Raw genomic sequence first — 25,896 nt, 5'->3', positions numbered from 1 at the left:
ATCTTGGTTGGCAGTTAATTTGCATATCTCGCTGATTAGCCAATGGGAAGGGTAGCGAAGTTACGGTTAATTACCATGTTTCTCTATTATTAGATAGGACTAGTGGCCCGGTGCACAAAATCATGCACAGGGTGTGGAGGGGTGTCCCTCAGCCTGGCCTGCACCCTCTCTAATCTGGGACCCCTCGGGGGATGTCCAATTGCCGGGGTAGGCCCATCCCATCAGGCCTAAACTGTCAATCGGACATCCCTCTCACAATCCAGGACTGCTGGCTAACTGCTCACCTGACTGCCTGCCTGATCGCCCCTAACCACTCTGCCTGGAGGCCTGATCACCCCCAACTGCACCCCCTGCTGGCCTGATTGCCCCCAACTGCCCCCCCGCCAGCCTACTCACCCCCAACTGCTCCCCCTTACAGGCCTGATTGCCCCAAACTGCCCCCCCTGACAGCCTGATTGCCCCCAACAACCCCCCCAGCCAGGCTGCTCGCCCCCAACTGCCCCCCCAGCCACCCTGATTGCCCCCAACTGCCCCCCCCCGACATCCTGATTGCCCCCAACAACCCCCCCCCCCCAGCCAGGCTGCTTGCCCCCACCTGTCCGCCCTGCCAGCCTGCTTGCCCCTAACTGCCTCTGCCTCAGCTTGCCACCATGGCTTTGTCTGGAAGGTCTCCGGTCTAATTACCATATTACCCTTTTATTAGTGTAGACAGATTTCAGAGAGGAAGGAAGAAGGAGAAGCAGCTTGTGACCATTCCAGCCAGAATCCTCCGAGGCCCCATGACCATCACAGTCAATAACTATATCCTCATTCCCAGGCCTCACCCCCAGCCCTGGGGAGCTCAGCGTCCCTCTCCTGGCACCTCCCTGGGCACAAGCGCTCATTTAAAGACATTGAGACGCAAAGCCTGGCGTGCAAGGTCTGCCAGCATCTGGGAAAGGGAGGAAGGGGATGGAGGGGTGAATGGTGGGTGCTGAGGGGGCCAGGGGGCCTGGAGGGAGGGGGTGAGGAGCGCCCAGGCACAGTCTAGGGGGGTGTGGGTGCAAACAGCTCCCCCAGGCAGAGGGGACACAGGTCACGGAGGCTCAGAGGGCTCTGCCCGCATGGGGAGAGGCTGCAGGTCAGCTCTCTGGGGGGCAGGGCGACAGGGAGTGGATGCGCTTTGGGGCCCAGCTCAGGCAGAGCAGTTCTCTGGCCCCTCCCACCTGGCTCCTCTCCCCCAATTATGAGAGCCCAGCCAGAGCCCTTCCCGCCTCCAGGCATGTGTGGGGGTTGGAGTTTCACTTTCCCTTTGGGAGCAGTCCGCCTGCCTCCTAGCCTGTCTCCTTCCTCTCTGCTCCTCTGCATCTGTGTGTGCTGCTGTCCGTCTGTCCTGCCGGCCAGAGTCCCGAGGCCGCGGTCAGGGAATGAGGGCCCCTGGGGCGGTCATGGAGCCTCTGCCTGGCTGGGGGCCACCCCCGTGCAGCCCGGCCCCCGCGGCTGACGCCCTGAGGCTGGTGAGTCGGGGACTGTGTCCCCCAGCAGCCCAGCGCCGGTGGGGGAGCCGGCCCTGCCCACAGCCCTGGCCGCTGGGACTGGCCCAGGCAGGAGGCCACCCCCTCCGAGGACTCTCCTCTGTGGACCCCTGTCCCCCCAGCCCCCCATTCAGGGCGGAATCCTCCCCCACCGCTCAGCCCGTCTGGGGGAGGAACTGGGTGTCTGTGCTGGGAGGGAGGCTTCCTGTGCGTTTCCATCAGCTCAGAGCCGTCAGCTCCTAAGATTGTGGTTACGACTCAGGAGCAGCTCTGACTGACAGGCCTCCCCTCCCCCTCCCTCTCCCCCACCCGCTCCCCCACCTCCCTCCCCCGCCTCCCCCTCCATCTCCCCTTCAGACTCCCCCTTCCTCTCAGCAGCCCCCTGTCTGTGACCCTGTCAGGACAGAGCCCCCCCCCCCCGACACACACCCCACACCTGTTGCTGCCCTGACCTGACCTGGCATCTTCCAGGGCTCGGGGTGCAGCACAGGGAGCAGAGAGGCCGAGTTTGTTGGGTCAGAGCAGCCCTGGCCTTCCCAGGGGCGGGACCCCACTCTCCTGAGCCCAGGGGGTCAGAGGTCACACACAGGGTGGTCCCAAACCCAGTGTCTTAGGATCCTCAGTAGATAATCCTGTCCTGGGCCCCCTGCAGGGCATGGCCCATTTCCCAGAGGGTGAGACTGAGGCCCAGGCAGCTGCTCTGCTCCAATGCACACCGCCCACCCCACCCCCGCCCCGTGTCCCTTAGGTCCTGTGCCTTCTCCTTCTGAGAGCCCCGCCCTGCGCACTGGCGATGCCCTCCTGTAAAGAGGAGGAATTCCCTACGGGGGCCATGTGCTGCCCCAAGTGCAGGCCAGGTGGGTGCAGCTCTGCAGGGCCCCTGGGGGGTGCCGGGGGCGGGGCAGTGCTGGGGGCAGGCATCCCCCCTCCCCTGGCCTGGAGCCCCTCTCCTCCCAGCACCCCTTCATGGGAGGCCTGAAGCCCGTGGGCACAGAGGGCACCCCCAGCTCGCCCCACTCTCCCCGACCTTCAGCTCACGGCTCAGGGCGGGGCTGGGGGTGGGCAGCCCATTTCAGGCCAGGGTAGGGGGTCTCAGAGCCAGGCCTCTGTGTCCCAGGAGGTCCCCAACTTCCAGAAAGTTCTCACTTCCTGCCAAGTGGGCTCACTGGCCTGGGGAACAGCCCAGGTGCACTGACCCCTGGTGGGGGTGTCACACCTGCCGGGGCTCCTGGGACGTCCCGCCCTGAGTGTGTGCCCGCTTGGCTGCAGGCTACCGGGTGCAGGAGGCCTGCGGGGAGTTCACAGGCACAGCGTGTGCGCCCTGCACCCGGGGCACCTACACTGCCCACCTCAACGGCCTGCCCGAGTGTCTGCCGTGCCGCGTCTGTGACCCAGGTGAGACCAGGAGCCCCTTGGGACCGGCCTCTGCGTCTGGCAGCTCCGGCCTGTGTTCCGGCTGAGCCTGGGCTGCGGCCGGCAGAGGGTCCAGGGGGAGCAGAGGGGGCGCACCCTGTCCCCGTGCCCTCCCCAGGCCTGCGGGCGCTGCCCAGCCCTCAGCGTGGTGTCCTCCCGGGACGGGCGCTCCCCCAGCCCTGGCAGGCCTCGCTGCTGCTCTGAGCTCCTCCTCTGGGTCCCAGGCCTGGGCCAGGTGACCAGACGGAACTGCACCACCCGGACCAACACCGTGTGCGGCTGCGGGCGCGGCCACGTCTGTGAGCGACAGGACGGGGACGCCTGTGTCCAGTGCAGGCCCCACAGTGTCTGCCGCCCGGGCCAGAGGCTGCGGGAGACAGGTGAGCGCGGCTCCCCCTGAGGACACAGGCCCCGGACCCCGGCCTGAGGGGGCCCCGGGGAGCCCTCTGCCCGACACTGTCGTTTCTCAGGCACCGAGTGGCAGGACACGCTGTGTGAAGACTGCCAGCCGGGCACCTTCTCTGCGGGGGGCACCCAGGCAGCCTGCACGCCCTGGACCAGGTAGGTGACCCGGGTCCCAGGAGGCGCTGCCAGGGCCCCCCTGGGAGATAAGGGTCCCCCAGCGGGGAGACGGTGACCCCCCGGCCGCCCCGCTGACCCTGTGTCTCCCACACCGCTGTCCCCTCAGCCCAGGGCCCGGTCAGCACATCCCCGATGCGGGGCTCAGGGCGCTGCGGCCAGAGACCCACCCTGTGTTCCGGGGTGTCCCCAGGTGTCAGGGCTGAGGGGTCCTGCCATTCGGAGTCAGGGGTGCACACAGGAGGCTACAGAGTGAGGAGTCCACTCCCCCGGAAACGGGAACCTCAGTGCCCACTTTACACACAGACAGACACACACACACACACAGACACACACACACACACAGACACACATACACAGACACACACACAGACACACACAGAGACACACACACAGACACACACACACCGGTGCCAGCTGTGATCTGGCTGCTTAGTCTCTGGTGTGACTGCCACACGGAGGCCCAGGGGCCTATGACTCCACCCTCCCCACCCCTCCTATCCTCCCCCAATGCCTGTCCTTCTGTCTCCACCCGCCCCTCCTATACATCGTCCCCCGTTCCCCCCCACCCCCGCCCCCGGTCTGTCCGTCTGTCTGGGGCACTGGCTTTCACAGTCCATTCCTGACACCAGCTCTGCCCTCACCCCTGGCGTCTCCTTCGCTGTCCCTCTCTGGTGTCCAGTGTCCCCGGTTGTCCTGCCCCTTCCTCCCCTTCCTCAGTCTCCCCGTGGCTGTGGGACAGGGAGAGTCAGACCTGAGTGTCCCTGAGAGACCCCCTCCTGAGCCCACCCCAGGCAGCAGCCTCCCCCTCTGTGCGCCAGGCTGCCCAGGGGACGATCTAATGCTGGTGGTCTTAATCCAGCAGCTCGAAGGGTTCAGGAATCTGGAGAAGGCGCTGTGTGTAAATGACTAAAGAGTCCAGAGAGGAAACATGATTTTGGGAGGCATTTTGGGGGCCAGAGAAGACTTAGCTAAAGGAACCAAGTTCTCCTTGTCTCAGGACCCCTTGCTATTTATTAACACACTTTGCCCTAAGGTGTCGTAGATATACATCAAAGGCCAGGGCTAGTATACCGAGTCCAATGTCAGATTGGGGGAACTGCCTACGGCTGTTCAGGTGTTTGGCCAGCAGGAGGCAGTAACATGTAGATTGAAATGCCCTCAGCTGCCTGGCAGCCAGCAATCCTTTCTGCATCCTGTTCAGGTTTGGGACATGCCCTCAGCCCCCTCCCAATGATTCAGCCCAGCTGAGGATGACCTGCTGGTATCAGCTTCCAGCAACGCTCGGGGTCTGGGGGGTCTGTTAGGTTAGGTGGCTCAGGAGGCAGCGCAAGAAATAGAGAGTCCAGTGAATCAGAAAAGAAAGGAAAGGAAAAGGTTTATTTCTGCGTCCCCGGGAGACCCACGTACCCCAAAAGATAGGGCATGTGGATTCACACCAACAGAGAGGGGGGCGGTTTTTTTTATACTGTGGTTGGGTGAGGGGCGGGGACATGAGCTGAGGAATTCTCTGCTGCAGGGGATGGGCGGGGGTATTCAGAAAGAAGTCAGTATCTGTGTGGGGGTATGTGGATTAAGGGAGAAGAAGCTGGTATCTGTGTCTGGCACCTTGATCTGTGAGAAATTCCAGGGGAAGTCCATTATCTCATCACATGTCTGCATGTATCCGATCCTGGGCTCTCTCCTACCTAACATCCTGGCCTTTTGGTGATAAGGGACGCTGACTCGTTCTGACTGCTTCCAGCTGGCTAAGGGCGACAAGGGGGGCATTTAAAGGCCAGGGTTAGGCAGAGGCAGGTCGGAGGGGAGCCGAGTGTAGGGATGGAGCAGGAGCTGATTCACAGTCACCCGTGACATCTCCGTGATCCGGGAGTGGATGAACTTGAGGAGGCAGGGGGCTAGGAGAAAAAAGACACAGATGAGAATCAGGGGCCCTATCATGGGTAGGACCCAGGTGGCTAAGGGGCTTTGGAAGCAGCCGGAAGGAGAGTTGTCCTGGAATTGTCCTGCATGTAGTTCTTCAGTCAGCTTAGTCAGGGTCTGTACGTTTACGTTTTCCTCCACTACTCCGGACTCGATGTAGTAACAGCATTCTTCCTGAAGGAATATGCAGGTTCCTCCTTTTTCTGCAGTCAGAAGGTCTGAGGCGAGCTGGTTCTGTAGGGCTACTTGGGCTACTGATGTCACTTGCTGCTGTAGGGAGGCTAAAAGAGATGGTAGTAGACTCCAGGGCTAACTGGAGCTTGTCATTAAAGTACTGAGCAGTGACCAGACTGTTCCCGAGGGCCCCCCGGTGAGGCCTACCCCTAACATGTGATACTCACCCCTAACATGACAGGGAGGAAGGCAGCCCGGCGGGTCCAGGGGTGGGATGGAGGGAGCAACCAGTGAGCTCCGACTCTCCATACAAGGTTAGTTGGGGAACTACTGTGACCACGAAGCAAGGCCCGGGGTCAGAGGAGTTCATGCAGTTGCTTAAGGTGCCGTTGCACCAAAAGAAGGTACCTGGGCTGGCCTTGGTGAGACTGGCTGCGGTGTGGTATGACAGTCTCTCCCGTGGCAACCCCATAGGTGTTGATATCTTGATTACACCTGTCTGGGTTCCACTGCCGGGTGACTTGTTTGCCGTTCTGGTAGTAGGTTTCACGGACCTTGAACCTCCACACATAAGCGGGTGGGGGTGGGTGTAGGTTTCTCAGGGCTGGGAGGAGAAGGAGGAGGGGAGGGCAGTTACGGCGGACCTTAGTGGGGCCCAACACCTCACATTTATAGATGTCATGCTGCTCCGGGGTCCTCTTGAGTCTGGAGAGGTGGTGCCAGGACAGGTCGTCAAGCTGGGGTTGCCAAGCAGCTTGGCCGCAGTGGGGGCTGTGAGGATTACAGTGTGAAGTCCCATCCACCTAGGCTCCAAGGCTTGTGGTTGTAGGTTCTTAAGGAGGACCGAGTCACCAGTGTGAAGGGCTGGACCTGGTCGGTCGGCTCTGGCTTGGGCAGAAACCTGTTCTCGTGTTCTCGGAGCAATTGCCTGGTTAAAGACAAATATGGGAGATATGTACCCAGGGGAGGGGGATCAGTAAGAAGACGGTGGTTGAGCAAGAAGAGTCAAAAGGGCTCAAGAAAGTGGGGCTCCTTGGTGTAGCCAGAGTTTGGTCAGGGCCATGGGCAGGAGGTCCGGCCAGGAGCTGTGAATTTCTAGAGACAGTTTAGTTAGATGGTTCAATAGGTTGGAATTGAGTGGCTATGATGAGGGTTCGAGCCAGTGACAGAAATCCAGCAGGATGTAGAGGAGGAGGGACTGATGTCAGAGAGTAGATGGAAAGTTGTGTTGATGAGGGTGGGCATAGGAGTAGGTCCAGGGTTCATAAATAGAGAGCGACACTAGAGGATTTCCCATCCAGACAGTAGAACTGATGACTCCCTCATCATTCCAAGTCCGTTTCACCTGAAAATATGAAAAACCTGAGCAAAATTGGAGGGTCCCTTGCCAGGTAAGAGCCCGTGAGGAATGATGGGTCATCCGGTCCTGGATGGTGTCGCCGAATCTTCTTCGGGGATGGTGGGAGGCACTCGGTGAGCCTGAGCGAGGTAGGTATCACAGTGAAAGCAGGAGAAAATGTTAGAAGGCGCTGATATCCAAGGGAAAATGGAAGGAGCAGTGGAAGCCAGGGGCCTGGAGGCTGGAGAAAAGGCGGGGAGAGGGAGGGAGCAGGTCGCGCAGCCTGTTCCCAGGTCTCTAGCCGCTTGGATTTTAAAGTTGCTGCATTTTTCCTTTGGGAAGGGTGGAGGGGTGTGGGGCGAGGTCAGAGCAGTTTTCAGTTCAGAGGAGGGGACAGTCGTGAGGAGATAAGAAGATAAGGTGGAGGAGATAAGGCGTTCACAGCGGAGACTGAGCTAGGCGGAGTCTGAGCTAGGCTACTGTGGTCTGGGACAACAGGGCCCCATAACGGGACGCATGGCAGTGGAGGATCGGTGTCCCTGTAAAGGGAGGGGGCCAGGAGTGGGAGGAGCAGGGAGGCTGGAGTGGGGGGGGCTGAAGGGCAGGGTGGCCGCTAGGATGGTGAGAATATCTTGTCCTAACAGGGGCATGGGGCATGCTATCATCAAGGAGGCAGGGAAGGGGTCCGGTGGCCAGAGGGCAGGTGGATTTGCCGTCAATACCCATGTCCGAGATCTTGGAAGAATAAAGGGGCTCTAAAAAGGAGGGCAGGACAGAGAAGGCAGCCCCCGTGTCAACCGGGAAGGTGACCGACTACCTTCATTGTGACCCGAGGCTCAGCAAGGGGATTGGAGTCATCGAGGCTGGGCTTCTTCAGTCTTCAGCCAGTTCCAACATGGCCAGCGGGTGGGTCCTGGCCTGGAAGGGTGGTCCCCCCACGCTGAGGCGTAGAGGGCCCGCCATTTTTCCAGGGACAGTCACTCTTCCAGTGACCATTTTGACCTCACGCCGGGCAGGGCTTGGTCGGAGCCCGGGGCTGGGGGCACTGCATTGCCCAGTGGCCTTCATTTCCGCATTTGAAGCATTCTCCGGTGGCGTCCTTTCGTTGCACCCCCACCGCGCACAGCCCCCTTAGGGCCATGGCGGCTGCTGTCCACCTCAGGGCCACAAACAACTCAGGCGTGTCTGCAGGTCCACCTCCTGTGGAAGGCAGGCCTCCCATTCTGACTGTGCCTGCTCCTCCAGGGCATTAAGAACCTGCAAGGCCATTTTTCACTCGATCTCGGACCTGGGTTTGAGGACCAATAAAGACCTTAAAGGTCGGGTTAGGGAGTGGGGGGCATAGATTCAGACTATGCCCTCAGTTCCTGACGGGACTATGGCAGGGGTAGAATGGGCGCAGGAATGGAAGAGGCTGTTTTGGAGCTGACGTTCTTAGGATTTGGGCTCTAGGGGAGAAGGAAGCTTCCGGTTAAGAGGGTTTGAAGAGAGCACAGCTGCAACCTCTCACAAAGGGAACTGGCCGGCCACCTGTGAACTAAAGTGCTGGCAGTCATGGGGGCGGAGTTTCGGTGGAGCGCACAGAGGAAGGCGGACGGTTAGACCTTACAGAGGGCACTGCGTGGGGTACAGGTTACTAAGGCAGGACTGTAAGGGGAGGGGAGAGGGCGGGAGAGGTGGCCTGGGTGGGCTTGGGAGAGGTACTGCAATTCTTTGATGGATGCGGTGGGGTTGATGGAGAAAGACAGCAGGTGCTTCTCAATGGCGGTTAAAAGACACAACCTCCCAGGGGTGGGGCAGAGGGGAGGAAGGACAGAAGGAAGGTAGAGCCTACAGACGCGTGTGTGTACCGACTGGGAAAGCAGGAAGGGGCGGGGGCGGCAGGGGACTTGAGTTTCCAGCTCCCGCAGCGGCTATGGCGTTAGCGGCTGCGGCGGTGCGCCGACAGACCGACTGCGCTGCGGCAGAACGGGGCACAGTGCACGCAGGGGCGTGGGGTTGTAAAAGGCAGTTTGAGTTTCTGGCCGCAGTGGGGCGGGCAGAAGAGGGGAGGCGGGGTCAGTGGATCGCCAGAAGGCGTGGCTGGAGGAAGGTCCGGCAGGGAGGAGGAGGGGAGAGTGTGGACGGACAGGGGCTTACTCCTCGGGAGAGTGGGCGGCTTTCGCCCGGGGGAATTCCGGGGGTTCCCTGGTGGAGGGGGTGAGGGGACGCAGAGACGATGGCGGTGCCCTTGCCGGGTCCCACACACAGCACATGAACCCACCCCACATGCACCGCACACACCTCGGGCTCGGGGGGTGCAGGGATAGCCCGGAGGGAGGAGGAAGGGCAGAGCGAGGAGAGATGGCGGAAGGAACTTTGGGGGAGGGACGGGGACGCAGAGAGATGGAGAGAGGCTGAGAGAGAGACTGAGAGAGAGAGACTTGGGCAAATTTCCCAGTTCGCTGGCAGAAATTACTGAGGTCGGTGTGACGGTAAAGTCAGGGTCCCGTTTTCATACTGGGGCCATGCCGGGACAGGCCCCGTGTCTAGCCAGATCGGCGAGCAGGCACCCTAGAGGTGTGCTCAGGTCAGGTTTGGAATTCGGATTCCCCATGCGCAATACCCGTGGCCTGTAGCGGGGCTAAAGGCTGGCGTCCCAGAGGTTTAACCCACGCTACGGAGGGACGGAGGGACCGTGGGCGGGGTAGACGCGTCCCTGCTACCCCCCCGGGTCCGGAGGAGCCTTCCTGGAAGGGTCCGGAGAGGCAATCTCTGACGTGGCCACGTTTTACGGACAGAGATGCCGGCGGGCGGGTGGCCACCTGGGACCGGCACGGGGCGGGCCGGGACTCACCGCTGATGCTGCCAAACTGGGAAAAGTTGCTGAGCTGAAGAGATGAGGTCCTGACGGGTCCAGAGCCACGAGGAGGGAGAGGCGGGCACCCCGAGCCGCGGAGGGACGGCCAAATGGAGTGCTCGCGCCACCCGGGTTTCAAGGCACCAAATGTTAGGTTAGGTGGCTCAGGAGGCGGCGCAAGAAATAGAGAGTCCAGTGAATCAGAAAAGAAAGGAAAGGAAAAGGTTTATTCTGCGTCCCCGGGAGACCCATGTACCCCAAGGACAGGGCACGTGGATTCAAACCAACAGGGAGGGGGGCGCTTTTTTTATACTGCGGTTCGGTGAGAGGCAGGGACATGAGCTGAGGAATTCTCTGCTGCAGGGGATGGGCGGGGGTATTCAGAAGAAGTCCGTATCTGTGTGGGGGTATGTGGATTAAGGGAGAAGAAGCCGGTATCTGTGTCTGGCACCTTGATCTGTGAGAAATTCCAGGGGAAGTCCATTGTCTCATCACATGTCTGCATGTATCCAATCCTGGGCTCTCTTCGACCTAACAGGGTCGAGGTGACCGCCCTCACGCTGCCCACGGCCCCCTCCTCCCCCAGTTGCAGTGGCCCATTTGAGTGGGAAGCGACGCCTGGGACCAACGTAACAGATGTGACATGCTCCTCCCGGGTCCAGGCCATCATCATCAGCAGCGTCATCCTCGTCATCGCTGTCTTTTCTGTGCCACTTGTGCTCAGGGCCATCAGGAAGAGAACGTCACGTGGTGAGCAGGAGCCCCTGGTCCCGTCAGGGCTCAGGTCCCAGCTCTCTCACCCCAGACACCCCTCTGGCTCTGTCCCCCAAATAGAGAGGGGCCTGGGGTGCCCAGGGGTGGGACTTCCTGTCTGAGGAGCCTGGTGCCTACTGGTGCCCACGCAGCACCAGGGCCCGAGGTCCCACCTGCCCTCAGCGGACGGAGGAGCACAGGGCGCCCGAGAGCAGCGGGAGGCCCCGTCATGCCCCCCGTCCCCTGTCCCTGCCCAGGGCGCTCTGTGTGCCCAGAGCCCGAGGGGGGGCCCTGAGCAGAGAGACGCTCAGGGCTGTGGGCGGGTCCCTCCACCCGGCTCCTGGCAGCCGCTCCCCTGGGGGCTCAGCCCTCCCTGTGGACGGTCCACGGGGCTGAGGTGGGGCCCGGCTGGCAGCAGGGGGGTGGCAGGGCCTGGGTCCTTCCCCGTCTCCCGGCCCCGGGGACAGGCCTGACCAGGAGCCCGTGCTTGGGTCCTGCTGCCTCTGAGCGGGTCGGTCTCTGGAGGTTCCCAGTGAGCAGCAGGCCCCCTGGTCCCCGGCCGGCGGCCCCTTCCTGACGGGGCGTCTCTGTTTTGCAGGAGAACTCACCTTTCCTCGGGTACTGCTGCCTGTCCCCACCCTGGAGGTGAGGCTGCTGGCTAGGGACGGGGGGAGGGGGTGGGTATGTCCCTGTGGGCTGAGTCCCCCGTGGACGCTGTGCTAAGTCGGGGAGGGAGGCCCCGCTCCTGCCCTTGGGGGTGGCTGACCCCGAGCATCCCGGACCAGGCGGGAGCGGCCGCTGTTCTTCACACCAAGTGTCCCTCGCAGCGGACAGGAAAGTGGACAGAAAGGAACAGGCGTCGGGACCTGCAGGCCTCCCGGGTCCAGCCAGACGTCACCACGGAGCCTGTGGAGGAGACACCATCCCTGTTCCCTCAGAGGGACCCGCCACCTGACACATGGCTGCGGGATGCAGACGCCTGAGTCATCCCCGCGAGGCTGCGGGCAGCGGCCAGGCCCACAAGGACCAGCTATGGGGTCAGGGGAGCCGCGGGACCCCCTCCTGGAGGCCAGCCCGCACCTGGCTGAGGAGGAGACCACCTGCGGGGCCGGGGGCTTGGGACCCCCCGCGTCTCCCCACCAGGCGCCTGAGGTGCCGACCTCCCCCTCCTGACCCAGCGTGTGAGGCCCTGGCCCAGGGCGCTCCTGCCCCCACCCGCCGCCCCAGCCCTGAGCTCAGCTGCAGGATGGGCCTCAGCCTCCTCTTGGGCTGGGACTGGGACGGGGTCATGTCTGCACATCACATGACTCACAGTCTGGGAAGCGATTTCCAACTCGCAATTTTATATGTTTTACATTTTTTATTATCATGAATATCAGTGATGGCGAACCTTTTGAGCTCGGCGTGACAGCATTTTGAAAAACCCTAACTTCACTCTGGCGCCGTGTCACATATAGAAATTTTTTGATATTTGCAACCACAGTAAAACAAAGACTTATATTTTTGATACTTATTTTATATACTTAAATGCCATTTAACAAAGAAAAATCAACCAAAAAAATGAGTTCGCGTGTCACCTCTGACACACGTGTCATAGGTTCGCCATCACTGATCTATAGTATCAAACCCCAGTGGCCCTACGCCGTAAGGACCAAAGATCAGTCACCAGGAGGCTGGGTGCGCAGCGAGGTGCATCGGGTGGGCGGGGGCTTGACTCTGGGTCCTGGGTCGCTTGCAATTTTGCACGCTGGGTCACTTGCCGGGGTCCAGCCCCAGCGGTCCAGGGGTTCCCGAAGGTGTGGACGGCGTCGACGAAGAATGAAGGACACGGAGACAGCGCTCAGATGATCAGCATAGTCAGGTTCTGTCTTTATTGCCCTGTTACCACTGACTTTATACTATTGGATTCCATAAGCACGCGTCTCTAGTTACACTAGAGACTGTGTACTGTGTACCACTAGAGACTGGTAACTGTGCTCAGGATCATCAGGGACAGAACGTCACGTGGTGAGCAGGAGCCCCTGGTCCCGTCAGGGCTCAGGTCCCAGCTCTCTCATCCCAGACACCGCTCTGGCTCTGTCCCCCAAATGGAGAGGCGGCCTGGGGTGCCCGGGGGGTGGGACTTCCTGTCTGAGGAGCCTGGTGCCCCCGGTGCCCACGCAGCACCAGGGCCCGAGCTCCCACCTGCCCTCAGCGGACGGAGGAGCACAGGGCGCCCGAGAGCAGCGGGAGGCCCTTTGACCTTTTACAGTTTCTTGTTTTATGTTTACAGTTTCTTACCTGACCTTTGCTAAAAATCTTCTTTCTATTTAGCTCTGCTGGCTTTAATCTTATCTATGGTCTGTGTTTCGACATTCTATTCTAAAGGTTAGTCTCTGTGCTCCATGATAAGGGCTAGTTTGTTATTTCTATTCTAAGGTTGCTATTCCATTGCTCCACTGTGAAGCTATGAGGAAAAAACGGAAGGAGGTTTTCCTATTCTATGGCCTAAGCCAAGGTTCTGTAGCTTAAGCGTGATTGTTGTTGGCTACGGTGAGGAACTAACCACCTGCCTGGCACTTAGTTGACCTCTGCTTGCACAGCTTGCCTACGATTTCTAGGGAAGGAGCTGCCTGCATCGTTTGCAGCGGTATTTCTTTGGCTGTTTGATGGTGGTCCTTAGCCTTGCTGGTGGTCTTCCCTGCGTCGGCGGGTGTTTGGGGTCTAGGCTTTGGTACTTTCTCTGGTGGGTAGACCCCTGGGGATGTGGGCCTAGCACAGTGATGGCGAACCTATGACCCGCGGCTCAGATGTGACGCGTGAACTCATTTTTTTGGTTGATTTTTCTTTGTTAAATGGCATTTAAATATATAAAATATCAAAAATGTGAATCTTTGTTTTACTATGGTTGCAAATATCAAAAAATTTCTATATGTGACACGGCACCAGAGTTAAGTTAGGGTTTTTCAAAATGCTGACACGCCGAGCTCAGAAGGTTCGCCATCACTGGCCTCGCAAGTCCTAAACTTATTGTCCGCAGTCTCAGACTGAGTTCCTCATAAGTGGTACACTGTATTTCTGTAACACCAGGGGGTTTGATTGATTTATTCCCTTCCCTAGTCCTGTTAATCCCTAACTCTAGGCCTAGAGTCTAGGGAAACATTCCCAGCTGGGGAAACAACCTTTCCCGGGAAGGTGGCCCTGGTAAGAACACATAGTGCTAAGAAGGGGACCAAACATATTAAGAACAGGATGCCCTAGACGCGAGGTCCCTTGGAACATACGCTGTGCAGATGTTTCCTCCCTGCAGCAACTGTGTCAACCAGCAAGGAGGGACCGGCTTCTGGCAGTCACTAGTTAAAAATACCTTGGGCAAGATGCTTTGAGGGCAGGTCAATCTTCGGTTCTGGGTCAGAGAAACCCTGAGACGTGAGGCTCGTGGAGCTGAGCGAGTTTGGGGAGAGACCTCAGCCTGTGAGCACGTTCCACTTCTCACCTGCATTTACCACTGATTGTCTCCTCTGACCAACACCACTCACTGGAAGGAGGCCCTGTCCTCAGGTATCATTCACTCCTCACCCCTTCACCCATCCATCCATTCACTCATTCACTCACTCATTCCTTCATCCATCCACTCACTCCCTCATCCATCTATTCACCCATTCATCTATTCACTCACTCACTTATCCATCCATCCATTTACTCATTCATTTTTCCATTCATTCGTTCATTCACTCTCTCATTCCCTCATCCTTCCATTCCCTCACCCTTTCATTCACTCATCTATCCTCCATCTCCATCGTGCACTGCTGATATCTTGATGGCCTCAGCGTTTCCTGTTTCATTCACGGGATCTGACCCACGAATCCCATTGTTTCTGGCGCTAAAATTGCCCCAGGTTTCTGCAGAGGGAGTCCCTGTAAGGGCCCCTGGATTCCTGTGTCATGTGTCCCTCATTCCATGGGTTTTCCGTAATTTCTGGCCCAGCGGGATGTTCCCGGCAGATCTGGGGCCACCATACCCCGTCCAGGACCAGGCATTGCTCCGGACGGCCTGGGCTGCCTCTGCAGAGAACGGTGTTTGGAAAGAACCTTAATGGCCTGGGCGTGAGCACTGCACCGGGGTCTCAGGGGTGAAGTAGGAATTGTACCCCACGCTCTCTACACACATGTGCGTGAGAGGTCAGCACCGCCGGACGGCCCCGCGCTCACAAGAGGACCGAGGTACAGAGAGCGCCAGCCCCTCCCAGAGGCTCATTCCTCCCACAGCCACGTGCTCCACAGCCATGTGCACCACAGCCACGTGCTCCACAGCCACGTGCACCACAGCCACATGCACCACAGCCATGTGCACTACAGCCACGTGCACCACAGCCACGTGCACCACAGCCACGTGCTCCACAGCCACGTGCACCACAGCCACATGCACCACAGCCATGTGCACTACAGCCACGTGCACCACAGCCACGTGCACCACAGCCACGTGCACCACAGCCATGTGCACCACAGCCAACATGAGCGACAGCCAGAACCCACGGCATTGAGACCCATGAGGCCAAGGGGACGCACATGAGCGGGGAGGGCGCCTCCTCCAGGGCAGAGAGGGAACTGCATGGCCCTGGGCCTCCCACCCCCACGGCTCAGGCGGGGTCACCAGTGGGTGAGACTCACCAGAAACAGGATCTGAGCTGCTCTCATGGCAAACTGTTTCCCCAACAAAATGCTTTAAGGTGACGCTTCAGCGTGTGCGGCTCATTCTCAGATCACAGTCTCATCAAACCGCACACATCGCAGCAGAATTGATCGGCACAGAATTTATAGCTTTTCCTGCACAGCCGCTGAGATGGTCCCCAGGCCTCCGGCAGTGAGAGGAGACCTTGGGGCAAAATGCTCAGAGCTGCCTCGAGGGCTCTTCAGGGCCTGGGAAGGGGCTGCGGACGGAAGATAAACCTGGGGGGCATTTGGGGAGCCAGGCGGGGACTGAGCTCTCGGGACTAAGCTCCCCGAATCTCGGGACCCACGGCTTTTTATTCACTGGAAAACACATTGGCCTTCGGGACAGCAAATATACACGTCAAAGGCCGGGTTTGGTCAACGGTGAAAGGTGAGGGGAATGGCCCCGGTGTCCCGCCGGCAGGAAATAATATGTAGGTTTCCAGGTCTGCTGAACATGGACGCCCTTATCCTGACTTCTCTTTCGTTATGACTCAGAGCGGAAGTCAGGCAGCCTGTGGCTTCAGAGTGTGATTCCAGCCCAACTGCAGGCGGTTTGAGGCCTCCTGTGTGGGTGGACCTGTGGGTGACGGTGGGTGACTGGGTGACGGTGTGACGGTGGCTCCATGACCCCCGGTGCCAGGGCCCCTCAGCGGTACCCCCCCCCCCCCTACAGAGCGGAGGCCGCCGCCCCTGGTCCGTCCCCACGTGAGGCTGGCGGTGCTGTCTGTTCCCTGCGCTGAGCTCACCTCCCGGCCCCCCTTCGTTTCACAGGGGGGTCTGTCTTTCTCTCCATTTTCTCCGTAAATCCTCACCCGAGGGTTTCCCACGGGTTTAGGGGGCGTGGGAGGGAGGGGAGGGGAGGAGAGAGAAACAGGGGGGAGAGGCCTGGACGGGCACCCTCCTGCACGCACCCGGCGGGGTGGGATCCGCCTGCACCCAGGTGGGTGCCCGGGGTCAGGGTGACGCGCTCACCACTGAGCCACCGGCCAGGGCGCACGTTAGCATTTCTCACGCCCCTGCCTGTCGGCCCCGGAGTCCCGCTGCCCGGGGAGGCCCGGTGTCCGGCTGCCAACGCCGAGGCCCCTGGAGGGCGCTGCCCCCCCTTCCGACCCTTCTCTGTGTTTATTGTTAAATGCTGTTTTCGCCTCCAACTTCCGGTCCCCTGAGCACCGCTGGGCGGGGCACCTGCAAACCCCCCACTGCCTGGCGCCCAGCAGCTCCCGGGGCGGGAGGCGATCAGGGGGCGGGCGGGGGTCCGGGGGCGGGAGGCGATCAGGGGGCGGGAGGGGGTCCGGGGGCGGGAGGCGGTCCGGGCGGGAGGCGGTCCGGGGGCGGGAGGCGGTCCGGGGGCGGGAGGCGGTCCGGGGGCGGGAGGCGGTCCGGGCGGGAGGGAGGCGGTCCGGGCGGGAGGGAGGCGGCCGGGGCGGGGCTTCCTGCGGGGTGGCCTCAGGGTCCCCAGGGACCAGGTGGCCGGTGCCTCCTGGGCGGGTGCCAGGCCCTGTCCGCAGCACCTTCTGGACCCGGGCGCGCCCCCAGGTGCCCGCGCTGCAGCCCTTCCCGCTCCGGGAGGAGCCGCCTGGCCCAGCTCCGTGCGGCCCGCGTGGCTCCTGCGCCCTCAGCCCGGCAGCGGCGGCCCCGTCCCGGCCCCCGCCCTGCTGCCCCGCCCGCTGTGGACGGACCATGTGGTCCCACAGGTGGCCCTGCCCTGAGTCAGAACCAGGGTTTTTACTGGACCAGCTGTCCCCCTCCCGCCCCCCCCCCCCCATCCAGGGGAGTCCTGCTCCGCCCGCACACCTGTCACCTCGGGGCTCAGCCCTCCTCTCACAGTGGGCACACTCAGCCCTGCCCTGCCCGGCCCTGGGTGGGCGAGTGGGCACCCATGCTGGTCAGGAGGGGGAGCCGGGTGCTGGGGGAGCCTGGGGCGCACACCTGGGGCCTCTATTCCCAGAGGGCAAGGGGTTCCAGCAGGAGCTGAGCTCCGGCCCGAGGGAGGGGAGCCCGGGCCCCTGCGGGTCCCCTCGCTGCTGCCCCCTCGCTGGGCGGGCTCTGCTGGCACCACCACCGCAGAGCGCGCCTGGGAAGGGGCAGGAGCTGATGGTCGCTGAGTCAGTGGCGTCGGCAGAGCCTCGTCCTGGAAACATACGAGCCGGAGGCAGGTCCCAGGTTTCTGCAGAGGGAGTCCCTCCCGGGCCCTGGGCTCCTGTGTCCGTGTCCTTCCTTCCATGGCGCTCCCCTAACTCCCGCCGAGGGGCCTGTGCCGCCTCCGCAGTGTGAGCAGGAGGCGGAGGAGAAGGCCAGGCCTCTGAGGGTCCGAGATGAGGGTTTGGTCTGAGCGCCGTTTGCACCCGGAGCCCTGGGCCTGGCCCTGTCTCTCTGAGTCCCCACTTCCCGTCTGTGCAATGGGGGCAGGAATGACCCAGCCCGCCCCCTGCAGGCAGGTGGGTGTCAGTGCACATGGTGGGGAGCCCCTCCAGGTGCTCAGGGGTGACAGTGCCCCTCCCGCACCCCCAGGGGCCCGGAGTTCCCATGAGAGGCTCACTCTGGAATGTGTGGGTGCAAACAGCTCCCCCGGCAGAGGGGACACAGTCACTGAGGCTCAGAGGGCTCTGCCCGCATGGGGAGAGGCTGCAGGTCAGCTCTCTGGGGGGCAGGGCGACAGGGAGTGAGATGCGCTTTGGGGGTGCCCACTTCAAGGGAAACTCGGGCGGGGGGGGGGGGCGCGGGAGAGGCAGCTCCTGGACAGAAAGGGGACGGAACTGCTCTGCGGAGCTGGGCCCGCCCCTCCTGGCCCCTCCCTTCTGCTCTCTCCCCTGGGCTGTGAGCCCTTCATGCAGGTGTGGCGGGGTGAACCTTCCCCTGTGAGGATGGGCTTGCCTGTGTGGGGTTACCAGGAAACTGCACCTCAAGGTCAGTTTGTCTTTCACGTTCTCTTTGGGAGCAAAGTCCTTCCCTGTGTGCTGTGTCTGTCCATCCGTCAGTGTGTGCTGCCGTCCATCGGTCCTGCCGGCCGGAGTCCCGAGGCCGTGGTCAGGGTTGAGGGTCCCGGGGTGGACATGGAGCCTCTGCCCGGCTGGGGGCCGCCCCCCTGCAGCCCGGCGCCCGCGGCTGACGCCCTGAGGCTGGTGAGTCGGGGACGGTGCCGCCCAGCAGCCCAGCGCCGGTGGGGGAGCCGGCCCTGCCCACAGCCCTGGCCGCTGGGACTGGGCCAGGCAGGAGGCCACCCCCTCCAAGGACTCTCCTCTGTGGACCCCTGTCCCCACCCCCCGCCCCCATTCAGGGCGGAATCCTCCCCCACCGCCCAGCCCGTCTGGGGGAGGAACTGGGTGTCTGTGCCTGGGAGGGAGGCCATGCACAGCTTCTTGCCTCGTTTCCTTTTCTCTTTTTGTTTTTTTTCCTCCACTCAGCTCCCATGGTTACTACTCAGGTGTAACTCTGACTGACAGGCCTCACTCTCCCTCACCAGCCATTTCCCTGTGACCTGTCAGGCCAGAGAGCCTCCCCCGCCCCGCACCAACAGAGCTGTCCCTGCCCTGACCCTGTGGCTCCAGGGCTCCGGGTGCAGCACGGGGAGCAGCGAGGCTGAGTTTGTGGGGTCAGAGCAGCCCTGGCCTTCCCAGGGGCGGGGCCTCACTCTCCTGAGCCCAGAGGGTCAGAGGTCACACACAGGGTGGTCCCAAACCAAGGCTCTTGGGATCCTCAGTGGACAATCCTGTCCTGGGCCCCCTGCAGGGCAGGGCCCATTTCCCGGAGGGTGAGACTGAGGCCCAGGCAGCTGCTCTGCTCCAACGCCCCTCCCCCCATCTCCCTTAGACCCTGAGCCTCCTCCTTCTGACAACCCCGCCCTGCGCACTGGCGATGCCCTCCTGCAAAGAGGAGGAGTTCCCGGCAGGGGCCATGTGCTGCCCCAAGTGCGGGCCAGGTGGGTGCAGCTCTGCAGAGCCCCTGGGGGGCGCCGGGGGCGGGGCTGTGCTGGGGGAAGGCATCCCCCCTCCCCTGGCCTTGAGCCCCTCTGGTCCCAGCACCCCTTCATGGGAGGCCTGAAGCCCCTGGGCACAGAGGGCACCCCCAACTTGCCCCCCAGACCCACAGCTCAGTGCTCAGGGCGGGGCTGGGGGCAGGCAGCCCATTTCAGGCCAGGAGAGGGGGGCTCAGAGCCAGGCCTCTGTGTCCCAGGAGGCCCCCAACTTCCAGAAAGTTCTCACTTCCTGCCAAGCGGGCTCACTGGCCTGGGGAACAGCCCAGGTGGGGTGACCCCTGGGGGGTTGTCACACCTGCCCGGGCTCCTGGGGCCGTCCCGCCCTGACTGTGTGCCCGCTTGGCTGCAGGCTACCGGGTGCAGGAGGCCTGCGGGGAGTTCACTGGCACAATGTGTGTGCCCTGCACCCGGGGCACCTACACTCCCCACCTCAACGGCCTGCCCGAGTGTCTGCCGTGCCGCGTCTGTGACCCAGGTGAGACCAGGAGCCCAACCCCGGCTGTGCCTAGCCCCCAGCCCCCCATCCTGGCCACACTGACTGCAGGACCCCAGGCTGCCCCGGGCTGGGCCTCCCGTCACCCAGGGGGCTCCCTGCCCAGGACCCTTCAAGGAGCCTCATCCCATGGCCACACCTGCCTCTCCCTAGAGAGGGCCCGCGCCTCAGCCCCATCACCTGTCACCTGGGCTTCCAGGCTCAGCCACCCGATGCCCTGCAGGCGCCCCCGCCTGTGGCACAGCCCGTGGGCCTCCGGGGCCAGGCCTCCTCCACCTGCAGTGCCGCTCCCAGGAGCCACCACCCTCCCCAGGGTCCTCCTCCGGCTGAGCACTGGCCCCTGGGTCTCCTCCCTGCCCAGGGCAGGCGGTTGGGCTGGGACCCCCCAGGAGGAAGGCCGGGACCAAGGTGGAGGCCACAGTGCTTTGGGGTTCAGAGCAGTGGGGGTGGGCCGGGTGCTGCAAAGACAAAGGAAGCAGATGCCTAGCCTGGGCTGGGGGATGGCACCCCGGATGCCCCTCCACTGCCTGCTGAGGGCCCTGTGGCTGACTCTGACCTGCCTGGTTTGAGGAGGGAAACCTGTTTGAGGGGTGCCTGGGCCTGGGAGTCACCTCTGGGCCTGTCACTTGTCTGACTGGTCCCCGCTTCCTGTTGGGGTTCAGACAGGGAGGTCTCAGCCGTCCCAAGAGGCCTGGCCTTCTGTGGAGAAGACCCTGCCCCCGTCCCTGCTGCTGCCGCCCCGTCCCTCGGACCCCCCTTGGGACCGGCATCTGCGTCCGGCAGCTCCGGCCTATGTTCTGGCTAAGCCTGGACTGCGGCCGGCAGGGTCCGGGGGGAGCAGAGGGGGCACACCCTGTCCCCGTGCCCTCCCCAGGCCTGCGGGCGCTGCCCAGCCCTCAGCGTGGTGTCCTCCCGGGACGGGCGCTCCCCCAGCCCTGGCAGGCCTCGCTGCTGCTCTGAGCTCCTTCTCTGGGTCCCAGGCCTGGGCCAGGTGACCAGACGGAACTGCTCCACCCGGACCGACACTGTGTGCGGCTGCGGGCACGGCCACGTCTGTGAGCGACAGGACGGGGACGCCTGCGTCCAGTGCAGGCCCCACAGTGTCTGCCGCCCGGGCCAGAGGCTGCGGGAGACAGGTGAGCGCGGCTCCCCCTGAGGACACGGCCCCGGACCCCAGCCTGAGGGGGGCCCCCGAGGAGCCCTCTGCCCGACACTGTCGTTTCTCAGGCACCGAGTGGCAGGACACGCTGTGTGAAGACTGCCAGCCGGGCACCTTCTCTGCGGGGGGCACCCAGGCAGCCTGCACGCCCTGGACCCGGTAGGTGACCCGGGTCCCAGGAGGCGCTGCCAGGGCTCCCTGGGAGATAAGGGCCCCCCAGCGGGGAGACGGTGACCCCCCAGCCGCCCCGCTGACCCTGTGGCTCCCACACGGCTGTCCCCTCAGCCCAGGGCCCGGTGAGCACATCCCAGATGCGGGGCTCAGGGCGCTGCGGCCAGAGACCCACCCTGTGTTCCGGGGTGTCCCCAGGTGTCAGGGCTGAGGGGTCCTGCCATTCAGAGTCAGGGGTGCACACACGAGGCTCCAGAGTGAGGAGTACACGCCCCCGGAAACGGGAACCCCAGTGCCCACTTTACACACAGACACACACACACACACACAGACACACACACCCACCCACACACACACACACACACACACACACACACACACCCCGGTGCCAGCTGTGACCTGGCTGCTTAGTCTCTGGCATGACTGCCCCACGGAGGCTCTGGGTCCTGTGTGTCCCCCCTCCCCCATTCCCACCCCATCTGTCCTTCTGTCTGGGGCACTGGCTTTCACAATCCATTCCTGACACCAGCTCTGCCCTGACCCCTGGCATCTCCTTCGCTGTCCCTCTCTGGTGTCCCTGTCCCCGATTGTCCTGCCCCCTCCTCCCCTCCCTCCGTGTCCCCGTGGCTGTGGGACAGGGAGAGTCAGATGGACCTGAGTTCCCCCCAGAGCCCCCTCCCCGGGCCCACCACAGACAGCCCCCTTCCACTCTGGGAGTCAGGCTGCACAGGGGACGCTGGGGGTCGGGGTGAGCGCCAGGGACCGAGGTGCCCCTGCCCGCTGCCCACCGGCTGCTCCTCCCCCAGATGCAGTGGCTCACTCTCCTGGGAAGCGACGCCTGGAACCAGCAGCTCAGATGTGACATGCTCCCCCTGGGGCCCCGTCATCATCATCATCATCCTCATCATCAGCGTCATCCTCATCATCGCTGTCATTTCTGTGCCACTTGTGCTCATGGTCATCAGGGACAGAAGGTCACGTGGTGAGCAGGAGCCCCTGGTCCCGTCAGGGCTCAGGTCCCAGCTCTCTCATCCCAGACACCGCTCTGGCTCTGTCCCCCACATAGAGAGGCGGCCTGGGGTGCCCGGGGGCGGGACTTCCTGTCTGAGCAGCCTGGTGCCCCCGGGTCCCACGCAGCACCAGGGCCCGAGCTCCCACCTGTCTTCAGCGGACGGAGGAGCACAGGGCGCCCGAGAGCAGCAGGAGGCCCCGTCATGCCTCCCTCCCCTGTCCCTGCCCAGGGCGCTCTGTGTGCCCAGAGCCCGAGGGGGGAGCCCTCAGCAGAGAGACGCTCAGGGCTGTGGGCGAGGCCGCGCCCTGTCCTCACCTGGGAGGTGCCCGGCCCAGGGCCCGGCTCTGAGCAGCGGGCGGGTCCCTCCTCCCGGCTCCTGGCAGGCGCTCCCCTGGGGGCTCAGCCCTCCCTGTGGACGGTCCACGGGGCTGTGGGGCCGGGTTGGCAGCAGGGGAGGTGGCAGGGGACCGTGTCCTTCCCCGTCTTGCGGCCCCGGGGACAGGCCGACCAGGAGCCCGTGCTTGGGTCCTGCTGCCTCTGAGCGGGTCGGTCTCTGGAGGTTCCCAGTGAGCAGCAGGCCCCCTGGTCCCCGGCCGGCGGCCCCTTCCTGACGGGGCGTCTCTGTTTTGCAGGAGAACTCGCCTTTTCTCGGGTATGGCTGCCTGTCCCCACCCTGGCGGTGAGGCTGCTGGCTGGGGGGTGGCTGGGGATGGTGGTGGGGGGTGGAAGGGGCAGGTCCCTTCGGGGCTGAGTCCTCCGTGGACGCTGTGCTAAGTTGGGGAGGGAGGCCCTGCTCCTGCCCTTGGGGGTGGCTGACCCCGAGCCTCCCGGACCAGGCTGGAGCGGCCCCTGGCCTTCACGCCGAGTGTCCCTCGCAGGGGACAGGGGAGCCGGCAGAAAGGAACAGGCGTCGGGACCTGCAGGCCTCATGGGTCCAACCAGATGTCACCACGGAGCCCGTGGAGGAGACAGCATCCCTGTTCCCTCAGAGGGACCTTCCACCTGACACAGGGCTGCGGGATGCAGGCACCTGAGCCATCTCCGCGAGGCTGCGAGCAGTAGCCAGGCCCCCATGGTCCAGATTCGGGGTCCGGGGAGCCGTGGGACCCCCTCCTGGAGGCCAGCCCTCACCTGGCTGAGGAGGACACCACCTGCGGGGCCGGGAGCTTGGGACCCCCCGCGTCTCCCCACCGGGCGCCTGAGGTGCCGACCTCCCCCTCCTGATCCAGCGTGTGAGGCCCTGGCCCAGGGCGCTCCTGCCCCCACCCGCTGCCCGGGCCCTGAGCTCAGCTGCAGGACGGGCCTCAGCCTCCTCCTGGGCTGGACTGGGACGGGGTCATGTCTGCGCATCACATGACTCAGGGGGTGGGTTTCATTATCTAAGTCCAACCGGGAGTGACAATTACAAAGAAGCCACAAGAATGAAGAATTGCAGCTTCATCTTTAACCGTGATTCACATAATGTCCTTTGTCTTGAACTCTATAAAACCTCCTGCCATCAGGCTGTATGTAATAAACTCACTGCACCAGCTGAGTCACAGTGTCTCCATCAGCGCCCCACCCGGTCCCAGCTGCCCCTCCTGTCTCTTTCCTTTTCTCCATCCTCCGTCGCCCCTACTCAGGACTCGTCCGCTCTCTAGCCGGGCTGGTTGCGGCCGAGAGAGAAAACTTCTACGCCATCTTGGCCAGTCTGCTACCCTCTCCCGGGTGCTGTCTGTTGTGGGCTGTGGGTCAGATTTCTCACGGAGGACCTACCCCCAAAGGCTGCAGAGGGCGTTCGGACCCTGGAGCCCCAGTCAGGGGCCCTCCCAGCCACGTCCAGAGCCCGTGCCACAGGCGGGCTGCCCGTCCCAGCTGGTGGTGCCAGCGGAGCCAGATCCCCAGGCTTACCCAGGCCTTGTCCATCTCCCAGAGCCTCTGTGGGGTCCCCAGCTGGCCAGCCCCCTGGCTGGGTGCCCTGGCCCGGCCCTGCTCCTGGCTGTGCGGGGCTCCTGGGGCCCGGCTGCTCTGTGCCCTCCCCCGCCCAACACCCAGCCCCTGGTGAGTGGGGTGCGGCCTGATTCTGGGACTGGTCTGTGCAGCCTCAGAGGCTGGGGCAGGCACTGGGGTGAGTCTGCACTGAGGAGCGGGACCCGGACCAGCCAGCTGTGCCTTTGCAGGTGCCGCCGCAGGAGCGATCCGCGCTGCCCTGGGGAAGCCAGGCCTGAGGTGGCTGCCAAGGTCTGTGACACCCCCCAGTTCTGTGGGACTTGGGGTGACTGGAGCCTCCTGAGGGCTCCCCTCTAGGTCTCTTCCCTCCAGGCCCAGGTGGTCCGCCAGGGGACCCTGTCTGAGAACCTGCCGCCGAAAACAGGGCCGCTGGTGGTCACCCACAGTGGGCGGGGGCTGAGGGGTGCCCGGGGCCAAGGCCTGGTCCATGGGGAGCCAGGGCCCCGTCCTCAGGGGAAAGGTCCGGCTGCTGGTGGGGGTAACAGCTCTCTTCTCTGGCGCCAGGCAGGTCATGGCGCCCAGGTGGCCCTATCCTCCTCGCACGGGGCCCCTGGCCACCCCCCGTGGCTGCAGGTGTGGCAGGGTTGCCTCACTCGATCCAGGTGTCCCGGGCTGCTGCGTCCCCCAGCAGTGCACCCTGCAGCCCTGGACCTTTCTGGGGAGGTCTGTGCCAGGGAGCCGCCCCAGGGAGCCCGGCTCCCACTACCCCCTCCCCACCAGCTCCCCTGGGTGGAGCGCTTGGCAGGGCCAGGGGCCGAGCTGGGCCTTGCAATGTTAGGTCACCCCAGGATGCCAGTGTCACCCCTCGTCGTAGAGGGGAAACAGGCTGAGCCCAGTGAGGGTGTGGGCCCGGAGGCCTGCTGGGCAGCCAGGAGGGCCTTCCCCACGGCTGGAGGCTGAGCTGTGCCCTGAATGAGGGGAGTGTCCAGTAAGTTCCCTGCTGCACAGACTGCTAGTGGGGGGCCCAGTGTCCTTGACCCTGGGGGTGAGGCTGCTGCCTCCACAGTGTGACCAGGAGGCTCCAGTGAAGGCCCAGGCCTGGGGGGTGTGGGAGGCGGCCGCTGCCCCAGGCCAGGCAGGGGGATGTGCAGGCTGTTCCGGGATCTCTGGGCCCTGAGCCCTGCCTGCCGGGCGGCCGCGAGCACCGGGCATTGAACTGCAGTCACTCCATCCACCGGGAGCCGTGCCCTCAGGACCAACGGGCAGTCAGGGTCCCACAGCCTCACTGGGAGCTCAGGGCCCGCACAGGGGCGCCAGGGGTCTGAGCAGCCCCAGGTGCGGTGACAGGTTGGGGCTGGGTCCCCCGTGATTCTGGGGGTCGGGGGGGGGGCTCCTGTGTGTTGGGAGCTAAAGGGGTTCCCAGGGAGGTGGGAGGAAGGACAGACTGAGAAAAAGGCTAGTCTGCCCCAGGCACCTTCACTGAAGTGGGAATTGTCACTTGCCCCTGTGGGGTGGCTGGTGGGGGCCAGGGACTTCCGGCAACCCCCTCCCCTGCCTTCCATGTGGGGTGCACCAGCCTCTCACGCCCAGAGCCCACCCCTCCTGGGGGCTCTGTGGACTGAGTGGGTTCAGGTTCAGAGGACCCCCCAGTAGTTCCCTTGTACCCCTGGTCTGGACCCCTGGTCTGGCCCTCTCCTAGCTAGCCCCCCAGCTGCTGGATCCCCTCCTCCTCTCCCTCCTCCCCCTTCTCCCCCTCCTCCCCCCGAAGCTCAGGGCAGGGGGAAGTGTCCTCTGGTGCTTTAACTCTCCACTGGCTTCCGGTCCACAGAACCCCAAATCTAACTTCTGGGCTGGGGCCTGGGGTCCCCTCCGACCTCGGCTCCTTCCTGCCCGCGGGTCCCCCGAACGCCAAGGGCCATGATTGGGGG

At 63.3% G+C, this 25,896-nt stretch overlaps 2 protein-coding genes across 3 annotated transcripts; both read left to right on the top strand.

Moving 5' to 3' along the window:
* Window positions 1-1,427: 1,427 nt before the first annotated feature.
* Window positions 1,428-11,517, top strand: LOC308515631 (tumor necrosis factor receptor superfamily member 14-like; the record flags this gene model as incomplete). Its single annotated transcript, XM_081086133.1, has 8 exons — window positions 1,428-1,496; window positions 2,263-2,371; window positions 2,784-2,909; window positions 3,152-3,307; window positions 3,398-3,488; window positions 10,368-10,531; window positions 11,133-11,179; window positions 11,320-11,517. 8 exons carry the CDS (start codon window positions 1,428-1,430, stop codon window positions 11,515-11,517), a joined length of 960 nt encoding a protein of 319 aa, XP_080942259.1.
* Window positions 11,518-13,871: 2,354 nt separating this feature from the next.
* On the top strand, window positions 13,872-23,564 carry LOC308515997 (tumor necrosis factor receptor superfamily member 14-like). 2 transcript variants are annotated; one of them, XM_081086707.1, is made up of 9 exons: window positions 13,872-14,074; window positions 18,167-18,350; window positions 19,039-19,147; window positions 19,554-19,679; window positions 20,678-20,833; window positions 20,925-21,015; window positions 21,834-22,009; window positions 22,672-22,718; window positions 22,918-23,564. In XM_081086707.1, the coding sequence occupies exons 2-9, from the start codon at window positions 18,282-18,284 to the stop codon at window positions 23,071-23,073; spliced, it is 930 nt and encodes a 309-aa protein (XP_080942833.1). In that variant the 5' UTR covers window positions 13,872-14,074; window positions 18,167-18,281; the 3' UTR covers window positions 23,074-23,564. The 2 variants fall into 2 exon arrangements, with proteins under 2 accessions (XP_080942833.1, XP_080942834.1); XM_081086708.1 differs by lacking the exons at window positions 13,872-14,074; window positions 22,672-22,718 and having other exon boundaries at window positions 18,221-18,350.
* Window positions 23,565-25,896: the final 2,332 nt, after the last annotated feature.

This window comes from Myotis nattereri (genome assembly GCF_964212035.1).
Source record: "Myotis nattereri genome assembly, chromosome: 3".
Taxonomy (NCBI): domain Eukaryota; kingdom Metazoa; phylum Chordata; class Mammalia; order Chiroptera; family Vespertilionidae; genus Myotis; species Myotis nattereri.
Note: the sequence above shows the minus strand (reverse complement) of the source record. Positions and strands in the feature narration are given on the sequence as shown.

Bases quoted from the DNA above. Each gene is read 5' to 3' on its own strand.
- LOC308515997 (XM_081086707.1), top strand. From the start codon at position 18,282: ATGGAGCCTCTGCCCGGCTGGGGGCCGCCCCCCTGCAGCCCGGCGCCC. The intron at 19,680-20,677 runs GTGAGACCAGGA...TCTGGGTCCCAG, and splicing joins GTGCCGCGTCTGTGACCCAG to GCCTGGGCCAGGTGACCAGA. The intron at 22,719-22,917 runs GTGAGGCTGCTG...TGTCCCTCGCAG, and splicing joins TGCCTGTCCCCACCCTGGCG to GGGACAGGGGAGCCGGCAGA.